At 37.1% G+C, this 16,797-nt stretch overlaps 5 protein-coding genes and 1 long non-coding RNA gene across 8 annotated transcripts; 2 read left to right on the top strand and 4 right to left on the bottom strand.

Moving 5' to 3' along the window:
• The first annotated feature begins 4,395 nt into the window (after positions 1-4,395).
• LOC149091727 (uncharacterized) lies at positions 4,396-5,104 on the top strand. Of its 2 annotated transcripts, XR_016196554.1 has the most exons (4): positions 4,396-4,560; positions 4,630-4,818; positions 4,885-5,005; positions 5,047-5,104. It is a non-coding gene; the product is annotated as an uncharacterized LOC149091727 (long non-coding RNA). The 2 variants fall into 2 exon arrangements; XR_016196553.1 differs by having other exon boundaries at positions 4,885-5,052.
• Positions 5,054-6,019, bottom strand: LOC149091726 (uncharacterized). The gene is made up of 3 exons (XM_030388536.2): positions 5,810-6,019; positions 5,558-5,740; positions 5,054-5,492 (listed from the first exon to the last, which is right to left on the bottom strand). The coding sequence occupies exons 1-3, from the start codon at positions 5,865-5,867 to the stop codon at positions 5,275-5,277; spliced, it is 459 nt and encodes a 152-aa protein (XP_030244396.1). The 5' UTR covers positions 5,868-6,019; the 3' UTR covers positions 5,054-5,274.
• Positions 6,020-6,910: 891 nt separating this feature from the next.
• Positions 6,911-16,519, top strand: LOC108657720 (mitogen-activated protein kinase kinase kinase 7). The gene is made up of 8 exons (XM_089256994.1): positions 6,911-7,017; positions 7,082-7,381; positions 7,441-7,620; positions 7,674-7,815; positions 8,301-8,443; positions 15,463-15,936; positions 16,012-16,153; positions 16,220-16,519. The coding sequence occupies exons 1-8, from the start codon at positions 6,973-6,975 to the stop codon at positions 16,351-16,353; spliced, it is 1,560 nt and encodes a 519-aa protein (XP_089113120.1). The 5' UTR covers positions 6,911-6,972; the 3' UTR covers positions 16,354-16,519.
• Positions 8,585-9,271, bottom strand: LOC108658677 (uncharacterized). Its single transcript, XM_018111329.3, has 3 exons — positions 9,143-9,271; positions 8,898-9,080; positions 8,585-8,841 (listed from the first exon to the last, which is right to left on the bottom strand). The coding sequence occupies exons 1-3, from the start codon at positions 9,195-9,197 to the stop codon at positions 8,624-8,626; spliced, it is 456 nt and encodes a 151-aa protein (XP_017966818.1). The 5' UTR covers positions 9,198-9,271; the 3' UTR covers positions 8,585-8,623.
• Positions 9,680-15,079, bottom strand: LOC115564334 (uncharacterized). 2 transcript variants are annotated; one of them, XM_089257234.1, is made up of 4 exons: positions 14,946-15,079; positions 14,827-14,882; positions 10,385-10,512; positions 9,680-10,313 (listed from the first exon to the last, which is right to left on the bottom strand). In XM_089257234.1, the coding sequence occupies exons 1-4, from the start codon at positions 15,000-15,002 to the stop codon at positions 10,093-10,095; spliced, it is 462 nt and encodes a 153-aa protein (XP_089113360.1). In that variant the 5' UTR covers positions 15,003-15,079; the 3' UTR covers positions 9,680-10,092. The 2 variants fall into 2 exon arrangements, with proteins under 2 accessions (XP_089113360.1, XP_030244393.1); XM_030388533.2 differs by lacking the exons at positions 14,827-14,882; positions 14,946-15,079 and adding an exon at positions 10,631-10,787 and having other exon boundaries at positions 10,385-10,567.
• On the bottom strand, positions 11,221-11,902 carry LOC115564335 (uncharacterized). The gene is made up of 3 exons (XM_030388538.2): positions 11,800-11,902; positions 11,549-11,734; positions 11,221-11,481 (listed from the first exon to the last, which is right to left on the bottom strand). The coding sequence occupies exons 1-3, from the start codon at positions 11,852-11,854 to the stop codon at positions 11,273-11,275; spliced, it is 450 nt and encodes a 149-aa protein (XP_030244398.1). The 5' UTR covers positions 11,855-11,902; the 3' UTR covers positions 11,221-11,272.
• Positions 16,520-16,797: the final 278 nt, after the last annotated feature.

The following is a 16,797-nucleotide window of genomic DNA, read 5'->3' as shown; positions in this document are numbered from 1 at the left end:
CAGTCAAGCGTGCCATACTCCTACCTTATGGTACTGTTAACACAACACGACGCTGTTAGCACAATTTCCAGCGGATCATGACAATTTGCAAGAAGAGTAGTAGATACACTGAATAAATAAGAGTAGCTCTGCCTGCTTGTTGTCATAGATAATTTTATATAATTCTAATAATTATTTCTTTTAGCTACTAGAATTGCTTTCGAGCAACAAGCAGCCCGAATTTCCATTACAAGTCACGGCCAAAAGCAAGTATATATACTATAATTCTATGAACGCATCTTAAGCAAACTAAAGTTACGCTTGACTCTGGCTACAATATGTACCTGCAGCTTATCCAATATTGAGAGCAGCTCTAGCGAACTTCATCTATCTGACTCAATCTGGCAACGAAAACAAAATCCAACGGAAACTTGGCCATAGCACAACACGTTAACTGGGAAAACCAATTCAACTTTCACGTTCGCATTGTTTGCCCAAGCACGAAAAGTTATTAAGATCCATAGACGTGATTTTGCATGTTTTAAAAAAAGCGGAAAATGAACAAGGCAACAGCAAAGATGCTGATACGCTGTATGGCGTTAAATATATTTATGCAGATAGATAGATAGATAGTTAAAGCACAAATTCCATTAGTGTTCGGGGAAAGGCCAAGTGCCTGAATAAGGAAAAGTTCAGATCTGTGCCGACCGACTATCCCATTGACATGCCTGACAAGAATTGAATTAAAAGTTTTCTCTCTAAAGGAACCCAACTTAAAAAAAAAAATGAAGAAAAAAATGAAAAAATGCGCCGCTTTTCAATTTTCATTGTGGCCAAAAAGTTTAAGCCACGGAACGCGCATTTAAATTGATTTGTAATTCGTGGTTAATTCAGATGGAGGACCAAACACAGACCACACACATACTCATGCACTCACGCAAACAGAGCATTGCCCACTCAGACTATTTTTATTCAGTATACGCCGCATTGGCTTTTCCCTGTTCATGTTATTAACGTAATTTGACACTGAATGCCTGACAGCTGCGACAAAAATGTTCTTTTTTATTCATTTTTTTGTCTTTTGCAAGGCAAATGGGCGCTTAATTGATAATGAGCTTCGGCAGGTTGGCACTCGACCAGGCATTGCAAATATATATATTAAATATTGATTTAATTGTTAATCTGTCACAAAATCATAAAAATGAAATCCAAAAGAAACAATTGCTATGCGGTTTGTCTAGCCCTTGTTAAAGTGCGAAAACCATATAATCACCTCATTATGGGAGATTAATACGCGATTCATAAACGAATATTGGATAAAAAACATCAGCGTCATTAGAAAGTTTCATTGATCTGTCAAAGACTCGGGCTGCATTTTTTATAACATTTTGTATAGCTTAATTGATTGAAAATAAAGTGCCCTATATAAATAAATAAATAAATAACATTTTGTATATGTATGTATATATGGAAAACTAAATAATCAAAAATATAATATTTACCAATTTAGAAATATAAGCTCTCCATAAATTTCGGCTGTCTGAAATTAAAAAAGAAAATAGTGAAAGTAAATATTTCATATATTTAAGCTTTTTATTAAATTTGATTCAATTCCAGACATCATAAGCCCTTCATATTAATCTGGATCCACTTTTCATCTCAGCAAACTAATCATATGAATAAATATATATTTTTTTTTTTCAATGTAAATAAATAAATAAATCTATAAATAAATATAAATATAAATCGGAGATTCCCATCGATGATTATTTAATTAGATGTCAGTGAATCCTTGAATCGAGCGTTCTGGTGAAAATGAAGCTGAGTAGTAAAACGAGAAGAAGAAGGGCACACTACACTCAGAGAGCTGCAGAAAGTCCAGAGTCAATGACGAATCCTCCATCACCCAGATAATGCAATCAGTCAACATTCTGCCATCCCGCCAAATACGGTGGATTATTTTGTTTCCCCCACTTGAAGCTCGATTTTGATAAGCAACAAAGTCGCTCTTCGTACTTTTATAAGCAGCAACGTCGCTTTCCCTGTGTTGATATACTCAAGATTAGTCAGTCAAAAAACACGTGCTATACAGGATCGATCGATCTGTCTGATCTCGCTCTGTTGCGCTCACTTTTTCTGTGCTCGCTCTCCCTGCACTCGATCTTCCTTTGTCCATCGATCTGAGCTCGCTCCGCTGTTTGTTGATCTACTTCAGCTCGCTCTAATGTATGTCTCGCTCTCCCTGTACTCGATCTTAGCTCGCTCTATTGTGTAAATTCGCTCTTCATCAATCAATCGAAGCTTAATTTGGCTAAGCTCGCTTTCCTTGACTCATTGAGCAGCTGAACATGAGAAGCACAAATTTATTGTTAAATGGAATCCAAAGGGAGTTTTTTGTTGGATCCAGTAAATTGTATATTACTTTACCCAGCTGGATACAACCTCTTTCTATAGGACCCATCTGAAATTATATTATTATATTCTCACACTAGCTGAGTACTTTTCACCTAGTAGTTCTCCTCCACTTATCTACACTGATCTGAATTTTATATATAGTGTATATTATCTTCGAGTCGCTCTTATTCGATATAAATAATAAAAATTGATGCAAGGCTTGTTTTAATTAATTATCTACTGTATCTGGGTAGCAGTTCAGTCTTAATAAACGCAACATAGATAAATCTTCAAAAATTTTGCCAGAGAAATCGGCAAAGGTTTTTGTTCGCTGTTGCTCCTGTTGCTGTTGTTGTTGTTGTTGCTATTGCAGTGAGGCATTTAATTGATTGATTGCCGTTCGTCTGTGTCTGCATCGATTCGGACTGACCAGATGTCACGCCCACCGTAGCTCAACCCAAAGCCACGTTTCATAACCCATGGATTTTTCCCTCTGACTGTTGTTATCAAATCGACTTCATGGACCCACATAACAGCCGCTGTTGTAGTTGCTGTTGTTGTTGTTGTTGCTGCTGCTATTTCTGTTGTTACTGCCAATTAGTGTCGGCGCGTCATGACTGTGTGAGTGTGTATATGTCTGTGTGTGTGTGTGTAGGTGTAGGTGCGTCATCAATTAATTTTTGTATTGTTGTTTTCCTTTTTTTGGCACAAAATTTTGCATTTTCTGGTAGCTCGTGACGTTAGAAAGAGTAGCAGGATTTTAGGGTAACATAGGCCCCACTTTGGTCAGCGTTATGTGGCACATCGCCCGTGCTTCCAGAGGTAACCATGTTGACTGATTGGTTTTTCGATTCAATTGTTTGCTTGCTTTTGGCCAGCTATGTATGTATGTGCTCCACGACTAACTTTTGTTATGGAAAGCTCCCGCATTTATATAACTCTGCATGCTGTCATGCGAGTGTTATGTATGCGTGTGGCCTGTTATTAAATCAATCTCATAGTTGTCACAAATGTGATTTAGACATTTTGCACATGACTTTGCTTCAAATGAACTAATTAAATTAAATTCAATCTTTTTCATATACATACGAGGAAGATAAATTATATTTGATACCCTGAAAACATCTAATATTGGAGTTCAGGGCATAGGAGTTTTGTTAATATGTATGTAACTGGCACAAGGAGACGTTGGCAAAAGCCATCATAAAAGGAATCTGAAATGTCTACTCAACTCCATATAATATACGCAGTACGATCGATGCTTATCAACAGACAGGGAGATGTCAACATCCTTGAAGGAAAAGGCCTTTGGCTACCTGACCCCCCTTCTCCAACAAAAATAACAGTTGAGCAGATCACGAGATCATATACAAGCCTTCAGCTTAATTAGTTTCAGCGACAATCGATTAGAGGGAGATTCGATTGACGTTCGCTCAAATGAGTTTTAGTATGTGAGCAAATCACTCATAAAGTCAATTCAAACGATCCTCACATTCATATTCGTATGCGAGGGGGGCAGAACCTTCGTATGCATACCAATACACAAGAGACTTTTTACTTAATTTAACCACTAATCGCAGTTGGCAATATAACTCAACTCAAACAGTTGGAAAATAACTAGAGAGAAAAAGAAACAGTTGCGAGCCTATCGCTGACTCGTTGAAGAACCGATTCGATCGAGTGCTCTCTGAGTTTCTTCTCTGAGTGTGACGGGCTGTGATTTTAGCAGCATGAATGTCTCTATCGCTATCTACAAAATGATATAAATAAAATTTTTCAGAAGAATAGATTTTCAACATTAAATCACGAAAGTGAGAAGAGTATATTGGGTTCGCTGTATGTTCTTACATATACAGTGAGTAACATTAATATTCGGTTATTTCTATTTTTTAAAACATGTAATATTAATTGAAATTAAACCAGAAAAAAAGTTGACAAATAAGAAAACCGAATATTAATGTTACTCACTGTATATACATACATACATATATCGCTTATCTTATCTTGATTAGAAAATGTATAAATACGATCGACTAAGAACAGTCTTTAAATAGCCAATGTAGTCGGATTACTACAAATTGATAAGTCAGAAACAAAGATTTCGTAATGTTTCCTAATGACTAAGAATGTATAGAATATCACCTCTAGCGCAGAGTATTTGCTGTCACTCTGGCTCTATGAATTACAGTAATAAGTAAACAGCAAACCCTATTTAGACTGAAGTTTAACTGTATATGTATTCAATATCCGTTGCAGCTTTCTGAAATCGGAGACACTCATTCGATTGCATTTGTAAACAGCTGAATAAATATATAGAGAAAGTGCATAAGCATAGGAAACTTTTCGATCTCAATCAGTTGCAGCTAGAAACTTCAGAGTGCAACATGTCTAAGGTACTCGTGATGGCTCTATTGGTATTAGTGCAAGCTATCTGTTTGCTGGCAGGTAAGTGCGGATGGACTTGAAAGTTACGAAAAATTATTTAAAATCATTTTATTTATTCATTTAAAGATAATGCAAGGCTCAAGAGACTCATCAAAAATATCAGAATGCAATTATTTAATCTGATTGAGGATTTACGTAATAATTAATTGGATAATGGAAATATTATATTATATATTTTTATTTATATGTGGGCAATAATTAAATATTTTAGTTAAATATGAAAAAAAGTGTAAAGTCTTGTTAGTCTTTCATTTATTGTCGATGTCCTATTTGCTATTGTGGTGCAGTTAATTTATATATATATTTAGTTTCATATATTATATAGTTGACCCGATTAGCTGATAATAGTGATAGCCAGCTGAGTCACAATAGAGAAAACGAAAATATTTCACAATCTTATCGCAAAATGTGATAAGCCAGAACTGAACGTTGGTTTAGGCAATACTTGAGTGTGCTCTACGCATAGATCTTGGCCAGCACCAGGGCCAAGCCTGCGGCCACGATGGTGTAGTGGCTGCGGCTCAGTGCGCCAGCTGGATTCTTGTTGCACTTGTCTCCGGAGCAGACCTTACACTGCGCCCGCCTCCAGCTGGAATACTGCGGCTTGAGGTATAAATTACAGGCATTCACGTCGGGATGCACGCACCCATGCAGCTGGTGCGTCACGGTGTTATCTAGAGAAGTGCACAGCGATATTATGTTGAGCAATTGGTCAAAGAGAACCATCACAGCTACTTACTATTCTGATACGTGTACTTGAGGGCAAGGCAATCATATCTATACATAGGTACCCAACGCACATTCTGATGATAGACGCCCAAGTGATGGCTCGTCTCATTGGCTGCGGCTACGGTGCAAGTCGTTTTTCGCGCTTTCTTGCAATCATTCGCATTTAGGCATGTGTAACACGTCAGGGAGCTAACTACAATTTTAAAATAACTTTCATTAAGTACTACCGGCATACGGCCAATGGTCAATCAATTGAACTCACCCAGCTGCACACAGGTTATAGCAATTAGCACACTGACAAGAAACCTTTTCGTCAACATTCTGATATTTCCCTTTTGGCAAAGTGTCGATGATCACTGTTCAGCAGTAAGTGAATCGTTTGCTTTAATGCCCTAACGCTTTATACTCCACCGTTAACTCACAATCAAAATTGGCTTATCTTCATACTGTGAGAGAGATTTCCAGTCGGGCTATGCCAACTGCTCGATACTCGTTTACCGTTCATACACAGATAATATTTATTATCTGATTGCAAAACTAAAAGTCATACTTTTTTTTGGATTTGCCGAGTTTCCAGTGCGTTTATACTTAGAGGAGGCCAAGCTTAACTCAAAACTGCAAAATTTTGGGGGTTACGTTCCAAAACTGTGAAAATTACTGGCTAAATTACGATATACCACAATCTCAGAAACGAGTAAAAATTTGTTTTGGCCTTCGACAGGGAGGATAAAAAATTAACTGAATTATCGTATATTTGTATACCTTTAACTCTAAAAACGTTCATCTTCGATTAAAAAATTTCAAAGAAATCGAAGGTTATTTTCATATTTTCTCTTGAAAATCAGTTAAGCAATGTTATGTAAAAGGCGACTCCTACAAAGAGGTAGAAATTTGGAGTATAGATTCATGTTTTTTTGGTAGACTTTCAATTTTAACAATAGAAACTCTGGTGGTAAGAGTTCTAGCGATTGCTCAACTGGGAAAAAACTAAAGTCCAGTGAAGAACTTATGAATATCTGTTATGTTATATACAAATAAGAAATAATAAATTTCAAATGAGGGTATTTGCTGAAATTCGCGTCTTCAGTATTTAAAGTAAGGTTCTCTCAAAGATTAGAAAATTATTGTTTTCAATACCTGAAGCACCAAATCTGAAATCTCTAGCTAAAGTAACGTTAATAAACAAAGTCGAACTATCGATTTAAATCGATCATTTGAAAATGGTAAGAGTAATCGAGAAATAGATAATCGCCTAGTGCGTATGGAATGCATCACTATATACTCTGTAGTATCTGACTTAAGAAATCTTCTTTCAGTTCAATGCTAAAATAAAGTTCACTTTTGCAGTACAGTGTTTGTGTTCGTCAATAAATATGCAGCGTATGTCACACTGAGTCTTAGTACGATTGTGAGTCCCGTTGCGAAATGAACGCGATCCAAAGAAAAGATATTGAATTTGATCCCAATGACGTAAGCGATTTTAAAAAATACTATGTATTTGATGGAAATTAGTGAAAACTGATACACCATACAGAAACTTGGAAAAGGATCTTTCGGAGCGGTATACAAAGGCAAATATAAAGGCAAAGATGTTGCCATAAAAAAAATCTCGTCTAATATCGAGCACGGGAATATACAACGCGAACCCTTCTACATGTCTATGGTCCGTGACCATGCCAACTTCGTTAAATTATACGCAATGGTCATGGAGAGAACCGAAACTCTTTTGGTTATGGAGTACATATCCGGTGGAAGCTTATATGATTTTCTACACAAGACAGAAGAAGAATTAACGTACTCCAATGCCATTAATTTGTTGTGTCAAGCAGCTGAGGTATGTTGTCTACATATACATATATACATATATAGACATGATTCATATTCCATTTGTAGGCATTGGCTTATCTCCATGCAATGTCAGAGCGACCTGTTATTCATCGTGATGTCAAGAGTCTGAATATGTTGGTGGACGCCGAGCGAAAAAACTTAAAAATTTGCGATTTCGGTTTTGTAAGGCAGTCGAGAACTGAAATGACTGAGGCACGAGGTACTCTCATTTATATGGCGCCTGAAGTACGTGGACACACATATCTATGTTAGCTTAACACTCATTTGATTTCATTCAGGTTTTCAAAGGCAAAATATACACTGACAAATGTGATGTGTATAGCATGGGCATTACAATTTGGGAAGTTCTGGCACGTCAGATTCCTTACTGCACTGTTGAATATGAAGTCGTACTTTACTTACTTAAACAAATCGCCGACGGTAATCCAATATTATTTATATACACCATATATTTGTATACCCTGAACCCATTGAAAATGTGAAATCAGAGTATAATGGTTTTGTTGGAATGTATGTAACAGGGAGAAGGAGGCGTGGCAGACCCCACAAAGTATATATATTCTTGATCAGGGCGACAAGCTGAGTCGATTTGGCCCTGTCCGTATGTTTGTCTGCATGTTTGAACGCGTCGATCTCAGAAGATATAAGAGCTAGAGACTTCAAATTTGTTTTTAAAGGTCCGTATAGCGCGGATATCGATATCCTGTTGTTTTGTTAGCGAGAAAAAACCTTCTCGAAATTCAGTTATAAAATTATATCTCCTACATTAAGATGCATTTTATACAATTTAGATTCGAGTTGCTTGAAGGGTTCAGACGATCTCGTGGTCGAGCAGTCTCGACTAGAGCTTTCTTAATTGTTATATATGGATATATGTATACTGAGCATTGATATGGTTTATGCAGGTCTACGGCCCTCTCTGGATGATCTTAAATTTGATTGCCCGAATCAATTAAAAACTTTAATTCAACGCTGCTGGGATAAAGAGCCTGATGCTCGTCCCACCATGCAGGAGATTGTGGAAGAATTGCAAATGCATAAGAATGTTCAATAACATGAATAGTTCGATAATTATAATAATCTATGTATTCGATTATTATTATTATTGTTTAAATATTTTGGTTTATGTTATAAAATTATTTTCCACAGTAAATTAAGAATGCAGACCGATATGCAAGATAATATCGCTTGAATATCTTTATCAATCATTTAATAATTATCAATAATATTAGCCATAGATCTTACTTAGCATGAGAGTGCAGACTGTACCTACAATCGTATGGAGAGTTCCACCAATTTTGCGAGATGAATTTCTGTTGCAATTGTTGCCAGAGCAAACGATACACCTCGTCCTGTTCCAGTCGCTGACCTCGGGCTTCAGCTGCAGCGCACAGACGTCGAGATCGGGGTGAACACAGCCAAAGAGATGATAGTCCACTGAAGTGTCTAGCATTCGATATATTTATAATGTGGTAATACTTCCAACGAGTAAGTTTACTCACTTCTCATATAGACATACTTCAGAGCGAGGCAGTTGAAGCGACTGCTGTTTAGCTCAAGCACATTCTGATGATATGTGGCCAAATACTGGCTCGTCACATTGGCAGATTTATTGGTGCACTGGACTACCTTTGCGTACCTGCAGCTGGCTGGACTAACGCAGTTGCGACAGACCAAGCAGTTGACTGCAATGGGAAAGTTCTTGGATTTACAACACTGAAATGGAATCTCTTCCAGTGCAACTCACCCAACTGCACAGAAATCGAGCAGATTAGGAAACTCATCCAATATATATTCTTCATTCTGAATGTTTAACAACTTTCCTTGACGAAGCTGCGTTTACAACTGATTTGCGTTAGCCCAGGAATATGTGCTTTTATATAAGCAGCTCTCGATACAAACAGCTGTCATGCCTAATTGTAGAGTTTGAAGTCAATCTTAAAAGAGGCGACTCACTCGCTGTCAATTGCATCAATTAGTCAGCAATTGCTGAGCTTTCAAGTCAGACTTTGTAAATACTTTTACTAAACTACAGAACAAATAAAATAAAAATATATTTAAAAAAAAAAAAAAACACTAAATAAATAATCTAAAAAATGTAAGACTCTTGCTTAATGGTATGCGAAAATTTTAGAAACAGAGGCAGTTGTGGCTGATTCTACACAGAGGTCCTGATCAGGATGGCGAGCCAGTCTAGCCATAAAAGAATTCATAGATACCGTCCGTTAGCAATTTTGTCAAACACAATATTTCTTCTTCACTAGCATAGCATAAGCAGTAGAAATTTATGTTTTATATTAAATAGTTATTTTAATTCATTATTATTAAAACCTTTGTATTAATTTAATTTTGTTTTGTGTAGATCTTTATAAGATTTAGGGTTTTGAATGCATTCCTCTCATTGGCGGATCAGCTGTCATAGCAGTAGTATCTTCTGAAGATCTTATGGATTTCGTATTGTTTACATATAAATATATGGATGGCCCAGTATACACAAACCATTATCAATGGGTTTAGTGTAAATGCACATCTTACAAATTCATATGATATCCTGAACCCATTGAAAATGGGATATCGAGGATAATTTGTATACGTTTATATTTATGTATACAAACTGGGTGTACACTTATTATTTGGGATTAAGGGGTTCTCTTGGTTCGGTCCTTTGAATAATTTAATTTTTATTTTAAAATTTCCTTATTTGAATATTTTGGCTAGGATCAGGAGCAAAGCTGAAGACATGATGGTAAAGCTGCTCTTGCTAAGAGTTCCCGCCGGATTGCGGTGATTACAATTGTCGTTGCCACACGTGTAACAGGACTTTTCCCAGTCATAGCTGTTATTCGCGTTCCGGAATAAATAACAAACTGATATAGAACTGAAGTAACAACCCAGAATCTCTTGGGTTTTGACGTTGTCTGCGAAAAGAAATGCGGATATTAACTATAATCGAGCACTACAGAACTAATTCCTCATATTGGCTAATTACTTTGGGGGTAGTAATATGTTAGATTCAGGCACTTGAAGTTATTGCCCACGGTTCTTGGAACATTACTGTGAAGCCTTCTCAGCCAAGCGCTGGTCGTGTTGGCAGTGTTGACGTCGCAGTACTGTGAGGTGGGCGAACGACAGGAGCTCGGCGAATCGCAGGTGTAGCAATACAGACCGTTAACTGCAGATGTAATATAGAATAAAATTGCCGAAGCACACACGGTTCATTTTCAACTTTTCTCACCCGTTTGCAGGCCCAAAAAGGCCGCCAGCACTAGAGCACAAATGAACTTCTTCCACATTTTAGTTCCCACTGCTGAATAAACGAACTTTTCACCAACTCAACTATTTTAACACTAAATGTTTAGATATTCACATTGCTTAACTCGACCGATAAGATAAGAAAGCAAATCAGTTTTTTTTTTATGGGCTGGGCTTGGTTGTGTCAACCAAAGGGGATGTCCACCTTATCACCGACCAAAGCACTGCTTCATAGTTATTAACACGCTATTTATCGCAAATAGGTTGTATAATTGTTGTATTCCTGTTTATCTATAATGGAGGTCAACAATAACTCATTTATATTGTATTCAATATCATTGTAAAGGCTCTTGCACATGGCAACAATATTATAAAAAGTTTTATCTACAATCCTCAATTAGACTGTTTGAAATTATGCTCAATATACATGATGAACTAGTATAGGGATTGGAGAACTAAGATTGTACCCTTCCTATGCGCAATGGTAAATCGTATTCACGACATGCCTACTTCAAAGATGACAATTCGAAATAAAAATAATGAATACACAGATTATGTATATTTCAATTTGTAATTCTCTTCTTTAATCTAATATCGATTTACAAGATTTCGCTACAGCTTTTTTTTAGAAGGCTAATTTGGCGATGATCAGAGCGACTGTAATGGTATAGAAGCTCTTGCTGAAAGTTCCGGCTGGATTGCGATTGCACTTGTCTTTGTTGCAGCTCTGGCAACCTTTCTTCCAGGTATCGCTGATGGATGCGTTTAGCGGTAAGATGCAAACAGGAATGTCGGGGTGATAACAGCCCAGATATTCATGGATCTTGGAGTTGTCTGCGAATGCCAAATGGAAGAAACAAATGAAAAACACAAACAAATCCTACATTAACTGAGAACTAACTGCTTTCAAAATAGTATGTGAGGTTCATGCACAAAAAGCTTCCACTACTCTCTACGACGGGTACAAACTTGTGTATGGTGTTCAGCCAGGCGGTGGTCTCATCGGCTGTTCTATCGGAGCAGACCTGGGTGCTGGGATTGACGCAGCTACTAGGTGAAGTGCAGCTATAGCAAGTCAGGCCGCTCACTGAAAGAGTGTATATTGTTTATGCGAATCATTCGTTGCAGATGGAATTTGTTCTAAGATCTCACCAATCTGCAAACTTACGGTCGCTAGCATTAAACCAAAAATGTACCTATTCCACATCTTGTTTAGTAAAACTTCCAACTAGTAATAGTTCTGAATCATTTCAACTGATATGTGTTTAATGTACTGCACACGCAGGTAATAAAGATTAGATTTAGTTATTCCGAATTCTATAGATTGTACACACACTATCGCCCCCTTTTATCACATATATTATCAACAGCGAATCGAAAATGTTTCATGCAATTCTCTACAGACTTACACGACAAATGCTCATATATTTACCATATTTATATTTGTCTCTTGAATGGTGCCTATCGATAGATATAACTAATGTCTATTATATACTATTAAAAATTGTGCACAAATTAATGAAATAATGATAATATTATTCCTACTCTATATCGTGTTAAACAAGATCATAAATATATTTTTATTTACGATATTCAACCAGTCAAAGGAATAAATATATACATATGTATATATATTGTTTTAGTTCTTGGAAATATATCAATGTATTGGAATTTTTATGTTATCATTTGAATATTTTAATATAATGAACGATATGCATTTTGATTTGATTGTAATATATTATATGGTTATATCAACATATCTTGATCCTACTACATCAAATTTTTCAAATTTTTGGAAAATGGAATGCAAAACCCATAAAATATAAAATACTTTGATTTCAATTTTTAAAAATCATTGAAAATTTAAAAATATCGAACATTTTCGTAATTCGTAATTCCTATCATATGGATAGTACAAATTGAATAGGCAGATACATTTACTAGCAAAACAACAAAACTAGAGAAAAAGAAAATGGATATATGTATATTAAAATTGAACGATTGCAAATTGCAAACACGTTTTAATGTCTAAAACCCAATGCCAAGTATTTGCCATAGCAAATAAACAAAAGTCGAAATACCTAAAGTACGAACGAGGGGCAATGTTTCAAAAATTGAAGAGCATATATCAGGAGCCTGGACATGTCACGCATAACTAAATACAAAGCAGAGGGAGAGCCACAGAAACAGTTGCAGGATATGAAAGCAAAAAATACAAAAAGAAGCAGCAGCATAAGCTTCTGCCAAGGATACGGCGAGGATATTAAATGACAGGACAAATGGCACGCTGAGCTGAGTAGCCGAGCAGGTTTCTCGAAGGTAAACGAAATGCGCAAATCCTGTGAACAATACCAGGAGACAACAAACAACAAATAGCTGGGGGTTAGATTTATAAACACACATATATATATATATATGTATATGTATATGTATGCGTGTGTGTATGTGGGACAATAGGTAAACAAGAGAATTACAATATGCTTTTTTAAAAATTAGAAAAACAACGTGCAATAGCCAAGGCAAATGGTGAGGCATGCCACTCGCCTGACAGGACAATAATATTGTGATAGAGGCAGAGGCAGAAGCAGGGTCAGGTGCAGGAGGGGTTCAACTGGTCTGGCCCCATAGCTGGGCCAGCAGCCCGAAAGATAAACACAAGCCACACAGACATCGAAGGGTCGTGGCGGTGCTCTTCGGGTGTGGGGTCGGTGCTGTTCGGGTGTGGGGTCGGGGCTGTGCGAGGTGCGAGGTGCGCTTCACAATTGTGGCAAAAGTCGCTGGGGCGCCTTTTCGCCTTGCGGCTGACAGTTGAGTTGTATTTTTTGTAGGTTCTTTTGGTTTTTGTTTTTGGTGGGCGTGGCAGCGACACGTTGCAACACAAAACCGAGTGCTATGAGAGGCTTTTCTTATTGTGCTGCGCAACGAGACAACTGAATGGCTTGTGCATTGCATTAATGTTCTGGTCACGTATCCTTTTTAATCCTGACAAGAATATTATTTCCATAAAAAATGGCACGCAGCTAGCTGCGCGCGCTGCCACAACCAACTCGTTGCAGGGCATCAAGCATACGCCACGTATGCCGCAACCGAATCATAGACACGACACCAGCGGCAGCAGGCAGCAGGCAGCCAACAACGACATATGTATCTAATTTTATTATACAGACACCCACATATATACAAATACATACACACACACACACATACATACAACATAACGGTAAGCGACTTAAGGGCTGAAGTTTTATGTTCTTGTTGGTATTTATATTTATAAAAATTTATCAAAAACTTATATACTATTAACACAAGAGTAGGACGCACTGTGCACTAGCATTCCTTTACTGATAATTGTATTTGTGTCATAGCAACTTGGGAGAGACAATAGAAACAATGTTGTTCCTTGGTTTGGCTTAATATCGAAGTCTGTTCGGGTTTTAAGCCAGTCAATTATCGAAAGTCTATATGAATAAATTATAGTTATCTATCCACACTTTCTTTCAAATTCATACCTATTAAAATCACTTCATCCACAGTCTCCTACAGCCATAGAAAAATGGAAACATTTGGGATTCGTTCACAAGGTCCATCAGTTTGTTCGTCATTTCAGCGATAATGAATTTCTCATCTGTCTGTACTTTCCGGTTAGTTAATATAGTACTTTAAACAATTTGCTTATTGTTATAAAAAACAGATTGAAAATAAATTAAAAAAAAAAAAAAAAATTTTTTTTTCAATTAGATTAATATTTAACAAAGCATATTCCTTATATGAATATTTTGGCTAAGAACAGGAGCAAAGCTGGAGACATGATGGTAAAGCTGCTCTTGCTAAGAGTTCACGTCGGATTACAATTGTCGTAGGTACACGTGGAACAGATCTTAGCCCAGTTATAGCTGTTGGTCGCGTTCAGACTAAGATAACAAACTGGTATAGAACTATAGTAGCAACCCAGAATCTCTTGGGTTTTGACGTTGTCTGCGAAAAGAAATGCGGATATTAACTATAATCAAGCACTACAGAACTAATTCTTCATATTGGCTAATTACTTTGGGGGTAGTAATATGTTAGATTCAGGCACTTGAAGTCATTTTCCACGGTGTTTGGAACATTGCTGTGAAGCCTTCTCAGCCAAGCGCTGGTCGTGTTGGCAGTGTTCACTGTGCAGTGCAGTACTGTGAGGTGGGGGAACGACAGGAGCTCGGCGAATCGCAGGTGTAGCAATACAGACCGTTAACTGCAGATGTAATATAGAATAAAATTGCCGAAGCACACACGGCTCAATTTCTGCTTTTCTCATCCGTCTGCAGGCCCAAAAAGGCCGCCAGCACTAGAGCACAAATAAACTTCTTCCACATTTTGTTTTCAACTGCTAACTAATCAGAAATAAAACACGTTTAACACTAAATAGCTATATATGCACAATGCTTTACTCTGATAAGATAAGCAAACTAATCTATTTTGTTTATGTGCTTGCATTGTTCAGTCAGCCTGAGAGGTGATGTGCATTTTATCAGCACTATAGACTATATATGTATATATATTGAGTCATGTTAATTAATAGAATTTTTGATTTGCAGCATAATAGGTATAGGCAGCATTTCGTTTCATTTGACTGAATTCAGTTCAATTGTGAAGTCTGATCCGAAATGGCTGCGAATAAATATTATGAAATTGATTTTGATGGAACTCGACGCCGCATAGATCTGATCCATATGAATGAAATTCAATTCGGTGCAGTAAGCTGTCATAATAAGTGTAATGTTAAATAATGGAATTGCAAAAAGAAAAAAAAATGTATACTTATCTACTGTATAGATACTTGGAAAAGGAACTTTTGGAGAGGTCTACAAAGGCAAATATTCTGGCAGAGATGTTGCCATCAAGAAAATCGAGATGGATATGGTAAACAAGAAAGATGTGGACCGTGAACTCTTCTACTTGAATATGGTAAAAGGCCACGCTCTCTTCGTAGAATTATATGGACTTATAATAGAGGCAACAGCAATTCATTTGGTTATGGAGTACGTTGCAGGTGGCAGCTTAGAACACTTTCTACACAACACAAAGGAAGAATTAATGTACTCGCAAGCCATTAATTTGTTGCGTCAAGCAGCTGAGGCGCTTGCTTGTCTTCACTCACTGAAAATTATTCATCGTGATGTGAAGAGTCAGAATATGTTGGTAGATGCCGAACGAAGAAACTTAAAGATTTGCGATTTCGGTTTTGCTAGGGCGGTGAGATCGAACATGACTAAAGGAAAAGGCACTCCGGTATATATGGCACCCGAGGTACATATACACATGGATATAAATATATATGTATATAGTCAAGCTAATTACTTAAACTCATTCGATTTTATGCAGCTTGCCAAGACTGGCAAGTACGCTGCTAAATGTGATGTGTACAGCATGGGCATTACGATTTGGGAAATTCTGGCGCGTAAGAGGCCTTACTACTTTCTGGGCGACATCTCAATTAATGAGTTCAATGAACAAATCGACAAAGGTAATTCATTGTCAATTATATATATCAGATATTTCTATATATTGAGCATTTGTCTCTCTTATGCAGGTCTACGGCCCTCTCTGGATGATCTTGAATTTGATTGTCCGGATGAATTAAAAACCTTAATTCAAAGCTGCTGGGATAAAGACGCTGATGCTCGTCCCACCATGCAGGAGGTTGTGAAAGAATTGCAAAAGTAATTGCTGACTGCTGTTCACCAGGTCACCAGCATATCCATATGCTTGCCTCTAATTATGCCCTTAACTAACATTTAAAAGGCCCGCTGCTATACATATGTACATATATATTCATTTTTTGTATATGTTATTCACCAATTATAGCTAAATTAAATTAATCTTCAGTGTTCGCATGTCCAATCGATCAATGTGCATACCAAATGGGGAGCACATTCACTAGATAACAGCTGCTGTTACAACTCAAGCAACTGGCCAACTGACCAACAGGCTAACCAACCATTCATCAGTCTCTGTACTTTGCGACACTCGGGCGAACAAGTTTTAACTATCGTAATTGGCCCGGAGAAGAGCTTAAAGCCAAATATATACACACACAGCATGCAACGAAACTGACGAGAGTTTTCCAGCAAAATAATTGAAAGCAAAAATTTCTACGACAGGTCCAGT

This window comes from Drosophila navojoa, chromosome 3, assembly GCF_054131105.1.
Source record: "Drosophila navojoa isolate 15081-1374.11 chromosome 3, UAZ_NAV_1.0, whole genome shotgun sequence".
Classification (NCBI taxonomy): Eukaryota; Metazoa; Arthropoda; class Insecta; order Diptera; family Drosophilidae; genus Drosophila; species Drosophila navojoa.
This window is presented reverse-complemented; position numbering and strand designations above follow the sequence as displayed.

Excerpts from the sequence above, each read along its gene's own strand:
- LOC149091726 (XM_030388536.2), bottom strand. The coding sequence starts at position 5,867 with ATGTTGACGAAAAGGTTTCTTGTCAGTGTGCTAATTGCTATAACCTGT. Across the intron at positions 5,741-5,809 it reads TATAACCTGTGTGCAGCTGG|TTAGCTCCCTGACGTGTTAC; the intron begins GTGAGTTCAATT and ends TTAAAATTGTAG. Across the intron at positions 5,493-5,557 it reads CAAGTACACGTATCAGAATA|ATAACACCGTGACGCACCAG; the intron begins GTAAGTAGCTGT and ends GCACTTCTCTAG.
- LOC108657720 (XM_089256994.1), top strand. The coding sequence starts at position 6,973 with ATGAACGCGATCCAAAGAAAAGATATTGAATTTGATCCCAATGAC. Across the intron at positions 7,018-7,081 it reads TTGAATTTGATCCCAATGAC|AAACTTGGAAAAGGATCTTT; the intron begins GTAAGCGATTTT and ends TACACCATACAG. Across the intron at positions 15,937-16,011 it reads CGGTATATATGGCACCCGAG|CTTGCCAAGACTGGCAAGTA; the intron begins GTACATATACAC and ends GATTTTATGCAG.
- LOC108658677 (XM_018111329.3), bottom strand. The coding sequence starts at position 9,197 with ATGAAGAATATATATTGGATGAGTTTCCTAATCTGCTCGATTTCTGTG. Across the intron at positions 9,081-9,142 it reads CTCGATTTCTGTGCAGTTGG|TCAACTGCTTGGTCTGTCGC; the intron begins GTGAGTTGCACT and ends TTCCCATTGCAG. Across the intron at positions 8,842-8,897 it reads GAAGTATGTCTATATGAGAA|ACACTTCAGTGGACTATCAT; the intron begins GTGAGTAAACTT and ends ATCGAATGCTAG.
- LOC115564335 (XM_030388538.2), bottom strand. The coding sequence starts at position 11,854 with ATGTGGAATAGGTACATTTTTGGTTTAATGCTAGCGACCGTAAGTTTG. Across the intron at positions 11,735-11,799 it reads GACCGTAAGTTTGCAGATTG|TGAGCGGCCTGACTTGCTAT; the intron begins GTGAGATCTTAG and ends ACACTCTTTCAG. Across the intron at positions 11,482-11,548 it reads CACATACTATTTTGAAAGCA|ACAACTCCAAGATCCATGAA; the intron begins GTTAGTTCTCAG and ends TGGCATTCGCAG.
- LOC115564334 (XM_089257234.1), bottom strand. The coding sequence starts at position 15,002 with ATGTGGAAGAAGTTTATTTGTGCTCTAGTGCTGGCGGCCTTTTTGGGC. Across the intron at positions 14,883-14,945 it reads CCTTTTTGGGCCTGCAGACG|GTTAACGGTCTGTATTGCTA; the intron begins GATGAGAAAAGC and ends ATTACATCTGCA. Across the intron at positions 10,314-10,384 it reads AACATATTACTACCCCCAAA|ACAACGTCAAAACCCAAGAG; the intron begins GTAATTAGCCAA and ends TTCTTTTCGCAG.